Consider the following 18,722-nt stretch of genomic DNA (forward strand, 5'->3'; position numbering starts at 1 on the left):
TGCCTTCAAAGGGGAAAAACCCATCGCAATCGGCGTCGTTGATCGGGAGGATGTCGCTACCGATGCCACGGGCACCGTCCTCCGATATCTAAGGCGTTCTGGTTCTGAGGTGCCGCCATTAGATCCGACAAAGGTGTTGTCAGAGAAGGTGAACTCTCCAAAATTCCTTCTCTGAAAACTGCTGTTAGGGAGCCGATGGCGTCCCCGCAGTATTGTGTGGCCGAGTAGCCCGTAGAAAATCCCGCTCCTAACAGTGCACTAACAGTGCGTGCCAAGAAAGAATTTTTACAGGGGAGAGTTGTTCAGCAGAAGTTCTCTCGTAGTCTCATGCAGCTCCAGGGTATGCAAGATCTCTCCTACTTTGTTGGGTTAGCCCCTCGCCTCCTCCATCCAACTGCCACTCCCTTCAAACCGGTTAAATTCCCTAAAGCGACAAAACATACATAACCCAGGTACCCGATAACCCAATCTATGCTTAAATCACCCGTCAACTGTCAAAGTCAAGTTCCTGATAATCATTCACAACCTGCAGCCAATCACATCCTCAGCCCGCCAACAATTCCTCCCCAACAGACCTAGCAACCCCCTGCGCCGCTAGAACCCAACAGGGAATAATCCGGTGCTCATCTCGGCGCTTTACCCCGCGTTTCGCCTCCCGTCGCAGCCAAACTCGCACACCCAAAGCAAAGAAATTCAACGCTCGCTTTTGCTACCGTTCCCTTTCCTACTCTCTACACGTGCGTGTGTATGTACACCTGACATAGTTACCTTACCTCCTAGTGTCAATCCTGACACTTTCATCTTCAGTGCCAAGTAAAAGACACGGGGTTTATCGTAACCAGGTTTCAAGTCTATTTAACTGGTCGACGTCGGACGCGTCTCCCCTTTTTTTTTTCTTTCTTCACCGTTGAGTTTTCCTCACTCAAGCATCGCCAAAACCCTCGTTCAAAACAGTGGATATCCCTTTCGATATTGACAGCCAGACTATATAACTTTACCACCTCCCTATTTCAGCCACCTCGACTCACCTCTCATGTCCGCGTCTCCACCTAGCGGCTCGTCCAAGCGACGGGTACGCACAGAGGCTCAAATGAGCCAGAAGCGACTGGCAGATCGCGTCAAGCACAGAGAGAACCGGCAGGAGCACAAACAACGTATGGAGCGGATGGAAGCAGACATAGCACAGATCAGAAAGAACCTCGACACCGTTTCCGCTCAGCTCCGGACGCTTCCGCAGTTGAGCGCTGATCTGGTGGCTTTGCAACAGAGATCTTCGCAGAAACCCCCTGGCGAGGCTTATGAGATGGACACGAGCGTTGAGACCCCGGACTTCCCCGCAGGGCGACGAGCGCCAGCTGCTGCTCCATGTGCGGCAGACCACCACGATATCCCGCCTGCCGAGGTTCCGGAGGTGGTGTCGAGTTTATTCCCCACGCCGTCGCATGTCGATTGCCGATGCGGAGTGCAACATCACTCGCAGGCGGATTGTCTCGAGTATCGGAGTTTCGCGATACTTTACGAGACCCATGCTGCTTTTCCCAAGGATCCGCTCCACGCTAGGTCCTTGCCGAGGAACCCTGAGCTGCCTAACATGACGCTTCACTCTTACGGGGATAATGCAGTCACATGTTTTCTGACCTCGTTTCTCAAGGGTTTTGAGATGGCTAGTGTGGAGACTTTGTTTGGGGTCTATTTCTTTGCCTATCGTCTCATGAGAGTAAGTTTATCTTTACCCTATAGTCTCCTGCATACTAATCCTTCGCGTAGTGGCGCTTACATCCTGATCCTATGACTCTCAAGGATGTACCGCCGTGGCTGCTTCCTACCGAGGTTCAGAATACCTATCCACATCCTGTGAGCATCGATTACATCCCTTGGCCCGACCTGCGAGACTTTTTGTGTACGAATCCACGTATCAAGTCAAGGCATTCAGTCAAGATATACCTTGAGTCTCTTCAACTAAAATGGCCGCCTGGATGTCCTTTGATGGCTGTCGAAGGTGGTCAGGTTTGCGTAAGCCCCGAGTTTGAGGCTATTGCATGTGATCTCAATAATTGGGAACTAGGGCCACCCTGGTTAGAGGCTTTTCCTCGTTTGGTTTCACTTGTGCATCCTTGAGTCTTGGCCCATGTTTCTTGGTCCGTATGTTGGAAAGATGAGAGCAGTTAAGAGCAGTTAAGAGCAGTTAAGAGAGGTGATCGTTGTGTTTTGTCATAGATACCATAGTCTACACCGTACATGGAAATGAATCACATTTCCTCCAACTTGTTCCACGCCTCAGCTCTCAGGGAGCAAGAAAACTTAGGACCTCTACTCTAAGCGACAAAAAGGCTTAGGCAAGTTTGGTATAACTTAGGAGGGCTTTAAATTAGCCATTTTTATCACCTAGGATAAAGCTCCCAAGTTTTCTTGTCTCCCCTAGCCACGTTGCCTTACAATTGACCTTCCCTCAAGAGCGCACTGTTTTCCATTACGTGGCTGGCGTGTCGCTTCCATCAGCTTCTCTAATGCCTGTCGATCAGCTTCTTTAGTACGCGTGTACAAACCCACTGAGATTCCTGGCATGTCGTCGTCAAAAAAACAAGTTGGTTTCCGCAAATGCTCCCTTAAGGGCCTATACCACATCGTGGCCCAGAATCCATCACCCTAGGTGATATAACTTCCAGCCATACCGTCAGTGCCCGGGCGACCTGAATAGTGTTCCAAGAAAGCTCCGCAGCCTGCCCCTTCGAAAGTGAAGTTCTGCAACAGGGGCAAATGTTGGTGAACGCGATCGAACATGTTTGACCATCGTAGGTCACTCATGTACCAACCAGGTCGGATTTCTCCAAAATGTGGCGTATTCAGCATGGAACTAAGGTTTGGGTGATGCATTTCTTCGTAGCTGTCTGCCAGTTTCTTCCAGCCACTTAGGTTGACGCCCCAGTATTAAAAATCATGCTGGTGCACAACACAATGTGTCGCAATTTTGCAATTGTAGAGCTGAAGATCAATAAGGGAACGCTGTTCAAGAACCCAGTCAAACTGATCTTGTCGAAGGATAATATAATGATCCAGCTTCAGTCGCTTCAGCCGTGGAAATGATAGACCTTTGCCATTGAATTCGACAGGGATAGCACCCAGAGCCAACCGGCAAGCGTCAGCTCGACCAGTCGTTCGGCGACTGAAGGCAACAGTGTCTATTGAATATATGGTGAAAATATGAAGTTCTCTCTATCATCATAAGCGTAAGTGAAGTACATGTGTAGTCGGTCGATGTTTCGCAACAAATTATGGGTCAGATCTTTCGGCAGTGGCGTATCCTAAAGATTGGACAAGACTAGCTCTCGGATGGTGCTGGTCTCGGGACGGGACCCACGATCCCGCAGTGCTTCTGATATAAGCTCAAGTGTTATCCGGCGTGTCTCTGCTGGCTCTTGGGAGGACCTCAGGTATCGCTCTTACTAACCAATGGCATTGTCGACATTGCTAAAATGTCTAGTTATGATGAATTTGTTGCAAGGCCAACAATACTGCCCATATCGACCCGCGAGCCTGCAGGAAGGCTATGAATCGTGCATACCGCTTCATCACAACCCTGGCAGTTGGAGTACACTTGGCTGTATTTGGGACAATCCCACGGTGCGGGTTCGATAGCTACGCGTCGCACGGCTTTTCTGATAGAGTCTGTCTCCAGAAGTTGATGCCAGGAATCAGGGTTCAAATCCATACCACGAAATCCACATATGGATCCATAATGTGGATCCATATCCATTCCATTCCATTCCACGTGGGCTTCAGCATTTCCATATCCACGCCACGAAGCCCCTTCCACATGTTCCACATGTGGAAATCGTGGAATATTTTAGGTGGGGTTCGAAAATACCTTGATTTCCTTGTGAAATCCCGCATATCCTAAGTACTTTCTATCACCCACAACAACACAACATCGATTTGCCACCCCATTTTCCTCCGTACACAATGAGTCCATTCTGGGGGCTTCACTGTTACTCGCGTTACTACCCCAAATCGAAATGGCCACTCCCCATCCTACCAAGTCAACCACATCCGTTCCAGAACGAACAGAAGAGGACAATCAACGGCTCTTTCAGCTCTACAAAAGCTGGATCTTGACGGAGAGAGACGGCAAGGCGCGTCTATAGGTATATCGGTTCGGCTACGAATATCCAGCATAACAAGAAACAGGAACGTCGGTGGGTGTGTTGCCTTTGCGTCAAGCAACGGCGGATTTTAATGGACCAATGACAAAAACATTGACGTCACCGAGGGCGGGCGGGACCCATTAATTACCATTGTTGGACGAAGTAGGTTTCCATTCCACGAATTCCACAATATGGATCCATTTCCATAATGGATCCATTTCCACCCATTCCACATCGAAATTATTAGTCAGCATCCATATCCACGCCATATTCACAAATGTGTCGTGGAGTGTCGTGGATTTGAACCCTGCCAGGAATCAAAGTCGTCTTCGATCGTGTCCTCACTCTGCTAGAGCGTGACTGTTCGGAAGAGATGGGCGGTCCCGAGATCATTCCATCGGTGACAGACGAGGCGGACGGGCAAGATATGATCAATCCAGTCGTCGCGCAGACGATGCTTTTCTCTTTCAGTAAGAAGATAGCTGAAGATATGGCTCAGGATCTCGTTGGGGAGGTGATCCATTGCGAACGTTGTTTTTGATGATGGAGATGGCATGTCGTAGTTTGCTTGATGCGGGATGAAAAGGCGAGGAAGTTTGAACACAAGTTGCTCCAGACAGTGACAGACAGGCCCGCTTATATCTTATGCAACATGAATCAGTGACACGATCATACCTAGGTACCTTGCCTGTGTTAGGCAGTGAAGCACGTGTTCATAATTTTAAATCGGATTGTCACTGACAATTGCGTATGTAGAAGTTTGCATAAGTTCTACTGAACAATCCAAGCAGCTTCGACTCCAGCTTCGCAGATACAGGCCAGCATGATCCTAGAATTAACTACATCAAAATTGCCATTGAAAGAAACTTGGCATACCTAGGAGGCTAAACGACCTTTGCCATCTATCCTAACTGTCAAAAGGATGTAGGTAAATTTATTATACATTCGAGAAATTAAATCCATATTTAGGAGACCTTTAGACTAGGATTTTTGGCATCCTCTTTTGGACTCTGAGTTTTCTTACTCTCCGAAGGTGATCTATGCTCACCAACACATCATAGTAAGTCTTTTGAGTCCTGTGATTAACTACATGTTATCCTTGCAGGGTAATGATATATTTTAACTTTCGGAAAAACTCTTATATGGCTCACGAATAGAGTCGCGGAATCGGAGTTGCATTGCGTAAAATGGTGCAGTAGGGGGTAACATTGTTTGAGATGATGCAACGGCAAGAAACTCAATCAAATAAGGTTATCGGGAGAGCATTTACCAAATCTCATGCTTTTTATAAATCAACTGCTCAGGAGGTTTCGCAGCATTCATAAATTCTTTGTAGCTTGGATGTTGCATTTATGATTCCAGTGCCTGTTGGATGTTTGTTGTCGTCTGGGCCAATTGCAGACCAGAGCTGTGGAAGTGGATCGACGGGATAGTGGACAGTGAAGGTACGGCGATCAAGCCTCCAAAGATCATGATGTTGACATTTCAACAGTAAGAAGAACGAAGGCCTTCATGATAAAATCGATCTCTGGAGGTGGAAGTGACTTGCTAACTAGATGACATCTTTCTCAGCGTCCAGAACGCTCTTCTTATAAACCAAGTTGTCATTAGAGCTACCCGATCCTAAATACTTGAACCCCCACATCCCGAACCAACAGAACCTCAGTCAAACCTCTTATTTTTCACTGCCAAGTCAGGATACGGACACGCGATACATTTCAGGACGAGACAGATCCACAGTTCATCAGAATCCTTCTCGATCGACATGAAATCTGGGGAAGCAAAGTGGGGAGAAGTCGGCACTCGCTGACCACGAGTCCCGATGAAACAGTCCCATCTCATGCAAAAACACGTCGGCACTCGTGCCTATTCTCGGCCTTTCGCCAAGTACAACGCACCGAGACCCCGTCTTGGCTAAACTAACACGAACTTGGCAACGCACGTCTCGTTTGAAGATGGCTGCATCCGCTGACAGACCATCTCATAATACTGTTTGCCAAGGTTGATGCAACCCTAGATCTAGTTCGGCAGTAAGCAGTTGGCGAAATGTCTGGTTTGCCAATAACTTTACACCCACAGCTTGATCCATGCTGAAAATGGGAACGGGGTAATTAACTGATTGCCTTGGATATTTAAAGAAAGGGGAGAATTGGTAGAAAAGAATCAGCTATTCTATAGGCTCAGTCATCAATCAATATGTCTCAATCACTTCTTTCACAGCTTTGGAAGCAAATACAACCATCGAGACATAATAAAAGACAGTCAACGCAGACTGCAAAGAGTACCACAATTCTTTTACAGAATGGCTTGGTCATAGAGCATGGGGAGCAAGATTCTGTTCAAGTCGTTGACAACACCGATATCTTGATAGTAGACGGCATTATCAAGGAAATCGGCAAATCTATCAAACCTCCACCGCATGCTGAAGTTGTCGACTGCTCCAATAAGATAATTAGCCCCCCGGGGTTTATCAACACACACCACCACCTTTGGCAGACGCAGCTTAAAGGTTATGGTACAGACCACTGCTGGTTGGAGTACTTTTCGGACGGTCAGTACATATTCAACTGCCAAAGAGGTAGCTGACCTTTTAGATCTTTTACAGTCTTTCAATTATACCCCTCGAGATATATACTGGGGCCAATTGGCTGGTTGTCTTGAAGCCATCGACGCCGGAATAACATTCGTGCTCGACCATTGCCACGGCTGCACATCTCCCGAACACTGCATGTCTATGAACCCTTCAGTACTCTATCAATACTAACATGAAGTAGCCGAGTGCGCTATATCTGCATTTTCAGACTCCGGTATCCGAGGAGTATTCGCATACGGAGAAACATTTCTAAATCTCAAGAAATGGGACACCAAATCATGTGTCCCGAATGCTATGTCTATTTCTGAACCCTTCATTAAACATGTTGAGGACCTAGCCCAAAGAGGTCCTTTTGGGAACGGTTGTGTCAACGTTGGCCTTTCGTTTGATGGACATCATATGCCACAGCAGGAAGTCGAAAGGTTATTCCGTCGAGCGCTCAAAGCTGGTATTAAGCTTATTACATCACACAGCGGCAATTTCGGTAAGTCAGAAGCGTCCAATCATGTAGCAAAAATCTGACAAAATAGGACCCTCTGTACCAAAGGCTCTTGAAAAGTACTCTCTGTTCCCCGCCCCAGAAGACGACTACACTATTGTCATCTCCCACGGCAACTACATGGACGACGGAGACTTCAGCATCCTTAAGAAACACCGCGTCCCACTAGCTTGCACACCAGCTACAGAAGCTCAAGGCTCGATGGGCTGGCATCTCTTATTCGAACCAGGACTCATCACCGCCCTGGGCGCAGATTGTCATTGCCTCACATCCTCATCTCTTATGCAAGCAGCTCGTACTGCGCTCCTTTTCTCCCGCCTACAAAAGACGCTTGAGCTTAAAGAAAAGGGTCAAAAGGTTGATATGTTTGATCATACGAGTCACGGTGTCTTTAACAAAGCGACTATTGAAGCTGCGAGGGCTGTGGGCTTGGAGAGTGAGATAGGATCTATTGCCGTTGGTAAACGAGCGGATATTTTGGTGTTCTCAAGAGATCAATCGTTAGCATTTGGGGCATCAGCGAGGGAGGAACCAGTCGCAGCGATTGTGACGTACAGTGAGGCCCGCGATATTGAGGCTGTCTTAGTAAACGGTTGTTTCAGGAAACGGGATGGAAAGATGGTTCCCGTTATGACGGATAGAAAGGATATTGGACTCGATCAGGTCTTAAAAGAGCTTGATCAGAGTCAGAAGAATATAAGGCAGAAGCGAGAATCATGCAGCACCAGAATATCGAAGGGCTTAGTTTGCAGTATCGCTCAGCCAGGTCAGGCATAGGGTTATGATTATTCTATTGCAGTTGCATAAGTATCCTATAAGCACCTCGGAACTTTTTGCTTTTGACCCATTGGAAGAAGGTATTATAAGTCGAATATCAGGATCATAAGTAACTAATGTGATGAGATATGTAACAATAGCTTCAATAAAGCGAATGTACTAAGCTAGCTAGCCCGTTTCCAAGTTTCTGTTACAATGAAAGAGTGTTGATACTGTTCTCCTTGACTCACTACTCGTCCGTGTCTGTAAATTGAGCTTAAAGACAAGTCTTTACCAACCTGTCTGCGATGACCTAGAGACACCACTGCTCACAAGTCTGTCCATCACCAATACATCGAGACTTGCAGTTATTGCCACACCAGCGACAGCTAGCATGCTCAGAAGCATAGCAGCTTCCATCGCCAATAGTGCAGCGACCACCAAGATGAACACACTCCCTGCACTGAATGCCAGCCTCGGCACGGGGCTTTGCGAGTCAATATCATAATCACTTTCTCAGAAGGTGGAGGAAACTTACAACTTCGCGGACTTCAAGAACGCCGTCGCGCTCGGAGATGTCAACTGCCATTCCGTTAGGGGCGGGATTGGCAAAGACGCCAGAGATGGTGAGGGCCAGAGCGGCGATGTTGAAAAAGACAGTCTTCATTTTGAGGGTGTTGGGTTTGATGAAGTGGTTACTGAAGAGGTGAGAGGCTTGTGGGAATCTCTTGAAAAATTGAGACTACTGGGAGCTTTTATAACTGAAGAGGAGATTGATTGTCACCATGATGTAGATTATTGGCACTTGGAAATCACATGGTGGCAGGCTGTTTCTGACAAGTGAAGTTCTCAAATTAGGTATATCTTTCATCTCTGTTCCTCACATCATGCTCGGAGGCATTCCTGGCTGTGACCATAAGGAAGGATTCATCTCACAACGTCATTGAGAAGCATCTGATGTTCAAGACTGGGGGCCACTTCGTGTTGGTCAGCCTCAACGCGTCTTGAGCAGATGTACATCAGATTTTAAGCACCGATGATCCGTGGAAGTAGAGCATCATACGGATCTCGGTTTTATTTCTTTAAGTGGGGGTAACTATATTGCCATGGGAATAGCTCGTTCACACTTCCAAAGCGGATGGAAACCTTTGTTAAGCGTTGCAGTTCACGCTCGAGTAGTATCAATGTTATAGGGCAGTTTGAGACTCTACTAGCCTCACTTAAAGCTCAAGACACCCACATGTCAGCTAAGAAAGATCTCACGCTCTCCAAGTTGACCTTTTCGACTTCGTCATAAATTCGAAGAACTTGCTCTGAAGAGACCAGCGCTCGGCCAGCCCCTCTTCCGGCATCCCTACTGAAGAGTTACATTCGTATGGGCCGCAGGTAAGCTGAACGGCGACAGGGCTGAGACCCCTGCTAACAAAGTTATCACTGGCTCACTCCAGGATTATGCATAACAAAAGGTCCTGCGCCGGGGCAATCGGCGATTGGGTATCTCGGACTGTACCTGTGTCAGACATCCTTGGGGGCCTTTTGATTGCCCTTCCAGACATAGCTTTTGAAGACCGGCACCCGGGCCTCACTTGATTGTCTGACTGTATCCTCTAATGAAGCGCACTGGTAACCCAATTTCAGTTGTCACTCCGTCCCCCGCTATATAATGATGCTGTTGCATTGATGCTTACTCGTAGAAAAAGCCCCGATTCGCTCTGTGGTTAGGATCGGCACTTGTTTAGCTCCCGCTGGCCAAGACGGGATATGCCCGGTCGATCACCTGGCATGACGCTACCTTGTATCTGCCCACATTCTTACTGCAGGACTCGTCAATGGTCGCCATTTAGATCAGACCACACCCTAAAGGAGTAAGAAAGCTTCAGGCCTCGATAGAGTATATTAGAACAAACTCATAAAAGGACTCCCCTAAACTTATAATAACTTACCCAAATGTTTTTATCCTTTCGGATTGAGATCCTAAGTTTTCTTGTCTCCCCCAGCATGCGTGGACGAACAACCCATTAGTCAAAGAAATACCGTGGTTATGCAGTTGGTTGATCGTCATAAAGGATGCACAAAAGTACCCTTATGCGCGCTACCTTGTTTCACTTTTCATTAACCAATAAAAACTCCCTCAATACAGGATGTACTCCTTGTATCATAAGGTAGTAATCAGATGTTGTTGGTTGCAGGATATCACATGTAACCATGGATGCCGACTTCCGTGTGCGACCAACAGCCCCTAGTCAGATTAGGTAACAGCAACAAAGGGACATGTCAGAATCCATCTGTCTTGGGCACATTTCGCTCTCTATCTTTCTTGCTCAGGTCAGAATCATGGTACCGAAAGCTGTGTCTAGAGGTATTCTGGTTATTGGTATTTGTTCCTTGCTCTGGTGGACGTTCCGACCTCTTCGCGGTTCTCATGCAGTATTTACCGAGCCGCTCCAGACGGTAGACCTTCTGAGCCCGACTTCCGATGATGGCCGGAAGACTCCAGAGCTCTATGCCTCCAGGGCTGCGTATGATCTCTGTTCCGCCTATGGCTACTCAGCCTTCGTACCAAAAAGCCCCTCCGGCGAGCGCAAAGTCTACGATATGCTCATGATAAACGACGAGCTGGACTTTCTTGAAATACGCCTCAATGCATTATACGACTACGTCGACTACTTCATCATCGTCGAGTCAGCCAAGACATTCCAAGCCAATTCGAAACCCCTTATCCTCAAAGAGAACTGGGACAGATTTCGTCGATATCATGACAAGATAATCTATCACGAACTAACTTTCCCATCAAGCTTCGACCCGCATCGTGCTTGGGACTACGAAGACTTGCAAAGAGACGCCCCCTTCGACCAAGTCATGCTCAGTCTTGTCGGACCAAGAGCTCCAAACAAGGGAGACGTTGTCATCGTGGCCGACGTCGATGAGATCCCCCGACCACAAACCCTCCTCGTCCTCCGATATTGCAAATTCCCTCGCCGCCTAACACTCTCTTCCAAATTCTACTACTATTCATTCCAATTTCTGCATACCGGCCCAGAATGGCAGCACCCCCAAGCGACCTATTACCAAGGACACCAAACCCTCAAACCCACCAATCTTCGTAATGGAGATGGAGGCTTCCGTCCGTTTCGCTTCCTCGAGAGGGGTGTGCTCAGTAACTCCGGTTGGCATTGCAGCAGCTGTTTCCCGACAATAGACCAGTTTCTCAACAAGATGGAGAGCTTTTCTCATCGGTGGATGAATCGTGAAGAGTATAGAGACAAAGACAAGATCGCTGCTGCAGTGAGAGAAGGTAAGGATCTTTGGGGGAGGGAACAGGATCAGTTTGTGAGGATTGAGAATAATAAAGACATGCCGCCACTGGTGCTTGAGGAGCCAAAGAGGTTCGGCTACATGATCAGTCGGGATGGGCTGTCAGCAGGATTTGTAGATTACAATGGAAAAGAAAAGAGACAATATACTACTTGAAAAACAATGGTTATACGCAATACCCTTGTTGAAACATGTCTATGTACTGTGACTAGAAAGGGACTCGGGCCCGGTACACCAGGTAAGTGCCTCAAGCACCTTCAAGGCTTCAACACCTGATTCCATCTTTCCTCGCAACTCAGCTTCATCCTCTCAATCACCTTGAGTCTGAATGCTTTGAAGCTCCCCGTTCTGAAACCGAAGCCTGAGTTGGGCAATGATCTCCTGATAATCAGGAGTCTTACATTGCACTTCGGAGATTCCAACCCGAAGAAGATACATGTTGAAGTCTTGAGCAAGCGCTTCAGGGTTGCTGTTCCTCTTTGCCTCTACCCAGTATTCGATGTCCATATGCCAAGGGGGATCTTCTGTAGCTACCAAGTCATTTGTTTCACGTTGCTTGATCCAAATCTCGACCAAGTCCTCTTTAAACACAGCCTCGGCGAAATCGATGATATAGGGCCTTTCGGGACTGTCGACTGCGACGTTATTTCTTTGCTGCAATATAACATCGTTGCTGTTCGTCTTGAGAAGAATGCCGAACTTGTTGATCTCATACATCGCATCGACGGCGCGTTGAACTAGCTCCGCCAATGCGTCGTGCACCGGCTTGTCTATTATTTGGGCCAACCCGGGTGTAGGCAAGTGGCTGAGTCTGAGGCCAGGAATATATTGCAGAAGAAGGCCATGAACACATAAGAATTCTTCCGATTCCGTGCCCACGCCTTCTACGTCTGGGTCGACAACAGATAATGGAATACGCACATGTGCGTATAGGCGAGGTATCTCATTTCCCTGCATTGGTTCGAGCTGTTTGTATGCCCTAAACTCGGTCTTGAGGCGCTGGTCATACTCGTACCAAGTAACAGCTTCAAATCTTGCCATGCCATCAGGCATGATACTGAGGCCCTGTTGGTTGATATAGAAATCGACCGCACGAGGTCTGACGGGAGCACTTTTGTAGGTTTGTCCCAAGACTTGGGAAAAGACGCGTATTCTCCCTTGACGTACGAATAAGTGATAGGCATCTTCTGATGCTCGCGAAGGGACTGTGGCTGTACCATAAAATTGACGAATATGCCCACCGTAACGCCGGTCGTAAAGTTTAAGCACTGCTTCCTGAGTGCTTCCCGAATCGGTCATGAATTGTACGAGCTTCACAGGCGATGTGGCGCCAAGGAAGGTATCTAGAACATCGACGGTCATGGTTGTTCTTCTAGATGGAATCTGCTCGTCAAGTCTTTCAACAATTTGTAGGGTTACTTGACAGAGAGTATGGTATGGTGGGGTATAGGCTGCTCTTGATGCAGAGGATCGGTCAGAAGGAACTTTCGGGTGGTTCGATAACTTACGCAAATTGAGCCATGCTGAATAGTTCTGAGAGTTGTGATCAAGAATAAATTATAGCCGTTTTGGTGATGATAATGTAGAATGAAGATTACCAAAACATCCAAATCAAAATACAAAGGTAAGCTAAGGTTGGCAGTCGTGCTGCTTTGGTGAGAAGGAGCAATCTTCATCATTAGAAAAAGTCATGATGCTGGCCCTTCATGCAGTCATAAGCTTCTCAACTGCTCCGCCATCTTTATTTCAGAGCTGAAAACATCCAGGCCGATCACGAGAAGGCAATATTTTCACATCAATTAATTGGCCCAGAGAGCAGTAGAACTTCTAATATTAGATGAAGGTGCTAAAATAATCCAATCTAAGACTTATTAAATTTATATCAAATTATACTAAATACATATAAGTCCTTTAATACTTAGGAAAAAGGTCCCAGGTTTTCTATCTCCCTGTAGTGCCATAGATAGCCATTTCCACCCGGCGAGTAGTTCGTCAGCACTGAAAGCAAACAGATCGTAATAAAGTCAGTACAATACGAACATTAGTTCTAGTTTTTCCTAAGTATGATCGTCGTCCTTTCGAAATAATGCAACTTCTGCGAGACGACTTTGATTGACAAGACGTTGATTACCTCTAGTCAATAAGGTAGATTTATGCAAAACGATCTAGTCGGAAATTCTCCAGTATAGGATCCGTCTCCCCAGTGAGAATCTGCCTGCTCAACAACTTCCCAACAAGAGCCCCATTCGTCACCCCAGAATGCATCACAGCAACACTAAGCCCATCCAACCCCGTCTCTCCAAGAATCGGTAGCCCATCTTCTGGCAAAACTCTATGTCCGATAGTGTAGTGGCTGAACTCAAGCTCTTCTCCGCCGATGACTGACTTTTGAAGTTTGGCGAAGAGCTCACGTGCCGTCTTTTCTGGATCGTCGCCTAGGTCGCCTCCAGCGTAGCTTGAACCGAAAAGTAAGGCTCCGTCGAGTGTTTGACGTATGTGTAGTTCGGGAGCGTTGATTACACCGTTGATTAGTTTCTTGGGGGTCGGTTTTGTGTTGACGAGAAGGCCTCAAGAGCTCTTCTGCCTCCTTATATCGCCCCTGGTGCCAATATGTCCATGCCAGATTAGCCATACTCGTCAGCGTATCGGAATGTTCCTCTCCTAGCATTTTAGTCCTTGTTTTCACTGCCTTCTTGCTTAAACTTTCGCCATCGGTCTTTGTGAAGCCTTTAACCTTGGTCTCGAGAACCTTGGCTCCGCTGTCTTTTGCTAGGTTGATCAGTAACTCAGCAGCCTTTTCAGCTTCCAGAGCTCCCTCTTGATCGTAACCAAGACCCCATTCTGGAAGCTTCGTCTCTTCAATACGAGGTTCTCGCTTCGATATCCCCGTCTTGTCAACACGGATAACATCATATCCCCAAGCAGTCAGGTTCTTCTGCTCCTCCTCAAGTTCTCGGGGCGATTTATCCCAGCTTGTAGTACCTCCCCAATGAATGGGTAAGTTCTCAACAGCTTTCTCAATCTCTCTCCAGTGCTCAAGAGACCTAAGTCGAAAGTCGTAGTAGAACTTTTTATCCGATGAAGCAGCATTCAGCCAAGCGAATGAATTGGGAGTAGCTACTCCTCCGATATCTTCCGCGATGATGGTCACGTTTGTCTCGGAGGAGAGATGCCAAGCGATAGAGGCACCGATGATACCGCCGCCAACCACGACAACGTTGGAGTTTGCGACGCTCATATTGGGCACTTGAGGCTTTTTATTCTCACTTTGAGAGCCATAGCGACCGTCGGACATGTTGAGTTTATATGTCTTGATATCTCAACGTCGTATCAACCCCGCCTTTGCCGGACGTTCTTCTTGAGCCCGAAATGAAGATATGATGTGCTTCGGCTGTAGGATGATAATGTTGCATAAATTATGGAAACAACTCGGTTATGTAAAGCAACCTTCTTTAAAAGGAAGTGATCGTTATTGAGCAGCCACCAACCTCTGATGACGTGCGCTGCTTCGCGGTAGATTTGAAGGTCCATCCGAGCTATTCTGATTGGTTAATCAAGTCTAGTCTAATCCTTCATGTTCGGTAACCCGACGATGCACTTTAAGCAACCTTCAACAACGTCCACCAATTATGGAGGATAACGAAACGCCGTATCTAGACGTGTTTCCTTTTTCCAAGACATTGATATCATCTCACATGTCCCGTGGCTTGTTTCTGACCCTTTAATCAAGGAAAACCACGTAATCATGCTGCATGTCTTTGATTAGGGTTACACAGTCGTCGTAAATTTACCAATCATGTCTTTTTCTTTTTCAGCTGCGATTGCCAAGACGGCCATCTCATATGCCCGATAGCAAAAGTAAAATGGGATTGAGATGATGTTTTTTATATATTCCCGAGCAGTTCTGTTTGTTTTGTTTGTTTGTTTGTTTGTTGTTGTTGTTGTTTCGATCTTGAGCAGACCAGCATGGCTTCACCATTCTTTGAAAGGGGCCTTACATGGCTTCCGTACTTTATTGTTGCTCTCTTTACTTGGCTTCTTCTATCTTCGGCTATCTCTTGGTATCGTCTTCGACATATACCGGGTCCTTTCTTCGGAAAATTATCATACCTATGGGTAGCTTACATCACCATCACCGGCACACAGCATGATCACTTGGTCAACCTCAATCGAAGCTATGGACCCATTGTCAGAGTTGGTCCAAATGAGGTCCTGGTCGATGACCCAGACTTGATTCGAAAAGTTTCAAGTACTCGAAATACGTATACCAAAGGAAACTGGTATCTCGGCGGCAAATTCAATCCGTATCACGACCCCATGTTCCAGATAACAGACCCAGCCCAACACGATCGGGTCAAGGCGAAGCTATCTCCAGCGTACAGTGGACGCGACGCTCCCAATCTCGAAGCCGTAGTCAACAGACAGATCGGCAGTTTGATTCAGTTAATCAAGGAGAAATACACGTCTGCCCAAGGAGATTATCGTCCGATGGAAGGAACCAGAGTAACACGCCTTTTTGCACTCGATGTCATATCCAACCTGTCTCTTGGCCAAGAATTCGGCTATCTCAAAGCCGACTCTGACTTTCACGGGATCGTCAAGGCGCTCAATGAACATATGTTGGTCATGACTCTTGCAACAGATATTCCATGGCTGAGAAACTTGATCTTTTCGCCTATGTTTCTGAAGCTGTTTGGGCCGACTGAGAATGATACCAAGGGGATTGGCCCGCTGATGAAGGTCGCGAATACCATTGTACGCGAGCGATATGCTCCTGAAGCCGATGAGCAGCATGATATGCTGGTGGGTTTTTCTTGTGGCGTGCGGAAATCGTATACTTACTTGGCAAAAGGGCTCGTTCAAGAGACATGGTTTAAGACTGGAGGAGTGCCAGGCTGAATCTTTATTCATGTTCGTAGCAGGATCAGAAACCACTGCCACGGTGATACGGGTTATCCTTCTCTACATTGTCGCCTCGCCTCACATATATCAGCGCCTTAGACAAGAGATCACGGAGGCGATATCTGAAGGTCGAGCTTCGAGCCCAATCACAGATGTCGAGTCTCGGCAATTATCTTACCTCCAGGTTCGCTAGGCCTTGAACTACATATAAACAAGCTAACTTTGGCCAAACAGGCAGTAATCTACGAAGGCATCCGAATTCGTCCAGCTACATTGGGAATGTTCTTCAAAGACGTTCCAGCCGGCGGAGAAACAATGCATGGAAAGTATATCCCAGCTGGTACATCAATCGGCATCAATGCATCCTCCCTGCTACGCTCCGAAGCACTCTTCGGACCTGATCCACAAGTCTTTCGGCCAGAGAGATATCTCGAAGTCGATAAAGAGACCAGTGCTCAGATGAAGCGGGATGTCGAGATTGTGTTTGGTTACGGACGATGGATGTGTGCTGGAAAGCCTATTGCGTTCATGGAACTGAACAAGGTTATTTTTGAGGTATGTAATTGAAACCTCATTTTGGTTGATCTTACTAACAGAATTCAGCTTCTTCGGGTTTTTGATTTTCAGCTCGTTGAGCCTGAAGTGGCGATGAAGTCGGAGAGTTATATGGTGTTCCATGACCAAAGTCTGATACTCAGGGTCACTGAAGCAGATCACAAATAGCGAAGGCGACTCAGAAAGACTGCTTCATTCAGTCTATATAAAACCAGTTGAATTACAATGTCATACTGCTACAACTGCGTCGTCTCGGTAGTCTCAAAAGCACACTAAACTCTGTATAGTGATTGTAAGCTCTCGGCCATAGATCTAAGACGATGCTTGTTACTGCCGAAATAAAAAACCTAGGTCTGTAATTCCCTGCAAGACGAGCTTTTCATCCTCAAGTTATCCTTCTACAACGGCCTCCGTGCCCTTCTCAACCCAACCGTATCTCTACTCCCCTTTCATGATTGCCGTACCTCGTGGCTCAAATTCATGGTGTATGTTGTGCAAAAGAACGGGCTAATCCCATGACCCTTGGCAATGTTGAGGCTCTTTATGCGACCATAATAAAGTTACACAATAGTCACAGGGTCTTTCAATATTGACCGAGGTATTACAGTTAGGAAACATGTACAGTACACGAGCTATGGTGTGACCATTACGTGGCTTCTTAACCCGAGGTTTCACACTCGTGTTCAATGTTGAAATAGAAATCAGCATGGAATCTGGCTTCAGAAAGCTGATAAACCAATGCTGGCCAACACTACGCATAGATAGTATTGAAGCATTACCAGATATCACGTTAAACAAAAGAAGGTCAAGATGGTCGTCCACGAGATCCATTCGTAAGTCAACCCTTGGTTCTTTCTCTCATCAATATTCATATCATAGCCAAACACTCACACATATAAAGAATGGAGGAGTTCAAAGACGCCCTTGAGAAGCATCCATTAGTCCTTGTTGACTTCTGGGCTACATGGAGCGGACCTTGTCAATTGATAAGTCCCGTCATCGAAAAGTAAGATCAAAGTACTCAGGTTTTGGCATCTATAGACTAGCCTGACGAAATTGACAGACACTCTGATTCATCGAGATACTCATCAGTCTACTTCTGTTAGACATTGATGCGGTTAGAGAGGTTTCTGACGAGCTGGGTATCCAGACATTGCCTATTACCGTGATGTATAAGGATGGCACGAAGTGTGACGAGGTCCATACAGGATTCCTTAATACCATAGAGGAGTTGTTGAAGAAGCATGTCGAGAGGGACATGGATACCGTTAAGCAACAAACTTTTGTGTCACATGAAGTTCAAAGTCTCTGCGGTTTCCGGCTCAGGTGATGATCAATACTATGCCGAACCATATTCTGTCTAACATAGACAAAACACTGATTCCAAATGGCATCTAGCTCTTGTACTGTTGCACAAGCTTCTCCAACTTAGAAGGGTCTGCTCCCACAACCTCATCAGCCTTCTCGCCATCCTTGAAGAGCATGAAGGTAGGCATCGCTCGGATGCCGTACTCTTGAGAAATATCCTCAGCCTCGTCAACGTTGACCTTGACAAAGTAGATCGATTCAGTTGCTTCCGACAACCTGGTAGTAAGGAGTAAGCCAAGTTGTACATATGCACGTTGACCGGCGGGACTTACTTCTCTACGACGGGGCTGATGAATCGGCATGGTCCGCACCATGGGGCCCAGAAGTCTACAAGGACCACTGTGTTCTTTTCAAGGGTATCCCTGAACTCGGAGAGGCTGTACACTGGTTAGCTTGACTTTTGAAGATTGAGAGATTACAATACTTACTTCTTGACTTCGTGGACTGTCATTTTGAGATGGTCTTGCAATGGTGTTTGCTGAATATGATAGCTTTGAAAGTCTGAGAACCTCGAGGGTTTCGGGCATTATATACTGTGCCATGTTTCCCCTCACGTCAGGACGCGTCATAGTCTGATTGGCTCATCGGGCTT

At 46.8% G+C, this 18,722-nt stretch overlaps 8 protein-coding genes across 8 annotated transcripts; 4 read left to right on the forward strand and 4 right to left on the reverse strand.

The window, feature by feature from the left end:
• Window positions 1-714: 714 nt before the first annotated feature.
• On the forward strand, window positions 715-2,282 carry FOXG_09105 (uncharacterized protein). Its single transcript, XM_018388142.1, has 2 exons — window positions 715-1,717; window positions 1,768-2,282. Exons 1-2 carry the CDS (start codon window positions 1,034-1,036, stop codon window positions 2,116-2,118), a joined length of 1,035 nt encoding a protein of 344 aa, XP_018246152.1. The 5' UTR covers window positions 715-1,033; the 3' UTR covers window positions 2,119-2,282.
• A 4,006-nt stretch (window positions 2,283-6,288) lies between these two features.
• FOXG_09106 (uncharacterized protein) lies at window positions 6,289-8,082 on the forward strand. The gene is made up of 4 exons (XM_018388143.1): window positions 6,289-6,693; window positions 6,770-6,888; window positions 6,922-7,219; window positions 7,266-8,082. Exons 1-4 carry the CDS (start codon window positions 6,339-6,341, stop codon window positions 8,009-8,011), a joined length of 1,518 nt encoding a protein of 505 aa, XP_018246153.1. The 5' UTR covers window positions 6,289-6,338; the 3' UTR covers window positions 8,012-8,082.
• On the reverse strand, window positions 7,994-8,859 carry FOXG_09107 (uncharacterized protein). The gene is made up of 2 exons (XM_018388144.1): window positions 8,529-8,859; window positions 7,994-8,477 (listed from the first exon to the last, which is right to left on the reverse strand). Exons 1-2 carry the CDS (start codon window positions 8,655-8,657, stop codon window positions 8,304-8,306), a joined length of 303 nt encoding a protein of 100 aa, XP_018246154.1. The 5' UTR covers window positions 8,658-8,859; the 3' UTR covers window positions 7,994-8,303.
• Window positions 8,860-10,184: 1,325 nt separating this feature from the next.
• FOXG_09108 (uncharacterized protein) lies at window positions 10,185-11,662 on the forward strand. The gene is made up of 2 exons (XM_018388145.1): window positions 10,185-11,543; window positions 11,605-11,662. The coding sequence occupies exon 1, from the start codon at window positions 10,262-10,264 to the stop codon at window positions 11,459-11,461; it is 1,200 nt and encodes a 399-aa protein (XP_018246155.1). The 5' UTR covers window positions 10,185-10,261; the 3' UTR covers window positions 11,462-11,543; window positions 11,605-11,662.
• Window positions 11,615-12,667, reverse strand: FOXG_09109 (uncharacterized protein; the record flags this gene model as incomplete). Its single annotated transcript, XM_018388146.1, has 1 exon — window positions 11,615-12,667. One exon carries the CDS (start codon window positions 12,665-12,667, stop codon window positions 11,615-11,617), a length of 1,053 nt encoding a protein of 350 aa, XP_018246156.1.
• A 663-nt stretch (window positions 12,668-13,330) lies between these two features.
• FOXG_09110 (uncharacterized protein) lies at window positions 13,331-14,699 on the reverse strand. The gene is made up of 2 exons (XM_018388147.1): window positions 13,940-14,699; window positions 13,331-13,872 (listed from the first exon to the last, which is right to left on the reverse strand). The coding sequence occupies exons 1-2, from the start codon at window positions 14,598-14,600 to the stop codon at window positions 13,457-13,459; spliced, it is 1,077 nt and encodes a 358-aa protein (XP_018246157.1). The 5' UTR covers window positions 14,601-14,699; the 3' UTR covers window positions 13,331-13,456.
• A 923-nt stretch (window positions 14,700-15,622) lies between these two features.
• On the forward strand, window positions 15,623-17,868 carry FOXG_09111 (uncharacterized protein; the record flags this gene model as incomplete). Its single annotated transcript, XM_018388148.1, has 7 exons — window positions 15,623-16,108; window positions 16,442-16,762; window positions 17,022-17,054; window positions 17,114-17,247; window positions 17,545-17,595; window positions 17,664-17,768; window positions 17,826-17,868. The coding sequence occupies 7 exons, from the start codon at window positions 15,623-15,625 to the stop codon at window positions 17,866-17,868; spliced, it is 1,173 nt and encodes a 390-aa protein (XP_018246158.1).
• Window positions 17,531-18,685, reverse strand: FOXG_09112 (thioredoxin). The gene is made up of 3 exons (XM_018388149.1): window positions 18,559-18,685; window positions 18,403-18,507; window positions 17,531-18,346 (listed from the first exon to the last, which is right to left on the reverse strand). The coding sequence occupies exons 1-3, from the start codon at window positions 18,579-18,581 to the stop codon at window positions 18,157-18,159; spliced, it is 318 nt and encodes a 105-aa protein (XP_018246159.1). The 5' UTR covers window positions 18,582-18,685; the 3' UTR covers window positions 17,531-18,156.
• Window positions 18,686-18,722: the final 37 nt, after the last annotated feature.

This window comes from Fusarium oxysporum, chromosome 9 (assembly GCF_000149955.1).
Source record: "Fusarium oxysporum f. sp. lycopersici 4287 chromosome 9, whole genome shotgun sequence".
Lineage (NCBI taxonomy): Eukaryota > Fungi > Ascomycota > Sordariomycetes > Hypocreales > Nectriaceae > Fusarium > Fusarium oxysporum.

Excerpts from the sequence above, each read along its gene's own strand:
- FOXG_09106 (XM_018388143.1), top strand. The coding sequence starts at position 6,339 with ATGTCTCAATCACTTCTTTCACAGCTTTGGAAGCAAATACAACCATCG. Across the intron at positions 6,694-6,769 it reads GTTGGAGTACTTTTCGGACG|ATATATACTGGGGCCAATTG; the intron begins GTCAGTACATAT and ends ATACCCCTCGAG. Across the intron at positions 6,889-6,921 it reads GCATGTCTATGAACCCTTCA|TGCGCTATATCTGCATTTTC; the intron begins GTACTCTATCAA and ends GAAGTAGCCGAG.
- FOXG_09108 (XM_018388145.1), top strand. The coding sequence starts at position 10,262 with ATGTCAGAATCCATCTGTCTTGGGCACATTTCGCTCTCTATCTTTCTT.
- FOXG_09105 (XM_018388142.1), top strand. The coding sequence starts at position 1,034 with ATGTCCGCGTCTCCACCTAGCGGCTCGTCCAAGCGACGGGTACGCACA. Across the intron at positions 1,718-1,767 it reads TTGCCTATCGTCTCATGAGA|TGGCGCTTACATCCTGATCC; the intron begins GTAAGTTTATCT and ends TCCTTCGCGTAG.
- FOXG_09107 (XM_018388144.1), bottom strand. The coding sequence starts at position 8,657 with ATGAAGACTGTCTTTTTCAACATCGCCGCTCTGGCCCTCACCATCTCT. Across the intron at positions 8,478-8,528 it reads TTCTTGAAGTCCGCGAAGTT|CCCCGTGCCGAGGCTGGCAT; the intron begins GTAAGTTTCCTC and ends TGACTCGCAAAG.
- FOXG_09110 (XM_018388147.1), bottom strand. The coding sequence starts at position 14,600 with ATGTCCGACGGTCGCTATGGCTCTCAAAGTGAGAATAAAAAGCCTCAA. Across the intron at positions 13,873-13,939 it reads ACATTCCGATACGCTGACGA|GCCTTCTCGTCAACACAAAA; the intron begins GTATGGCTAATC and ends AGAGCTCTTGAG.
- FOXG_09112 (XM_018388149.1), bottom strand. The coding sequence starts at position 18,581 with ATGACAGTCCACGAAGTCAAGAA. Across the intron at positions 18,508-18,558 it reads ACAGTCCACGAAGTCAAGAA|CCTCTCCGAGTTCAGGGATA; the intron begins GTAAGTATTGTA and ends ACCAGTGTACAG. Across the intron at positions 18,347-18,402 it reads ATCAGCCCCGTCGTAGAGAA|GTTGTCGGAAGCAACTGAAT; the intron begins GTAAGTCCCGCC and ends CCTTACTACCAG.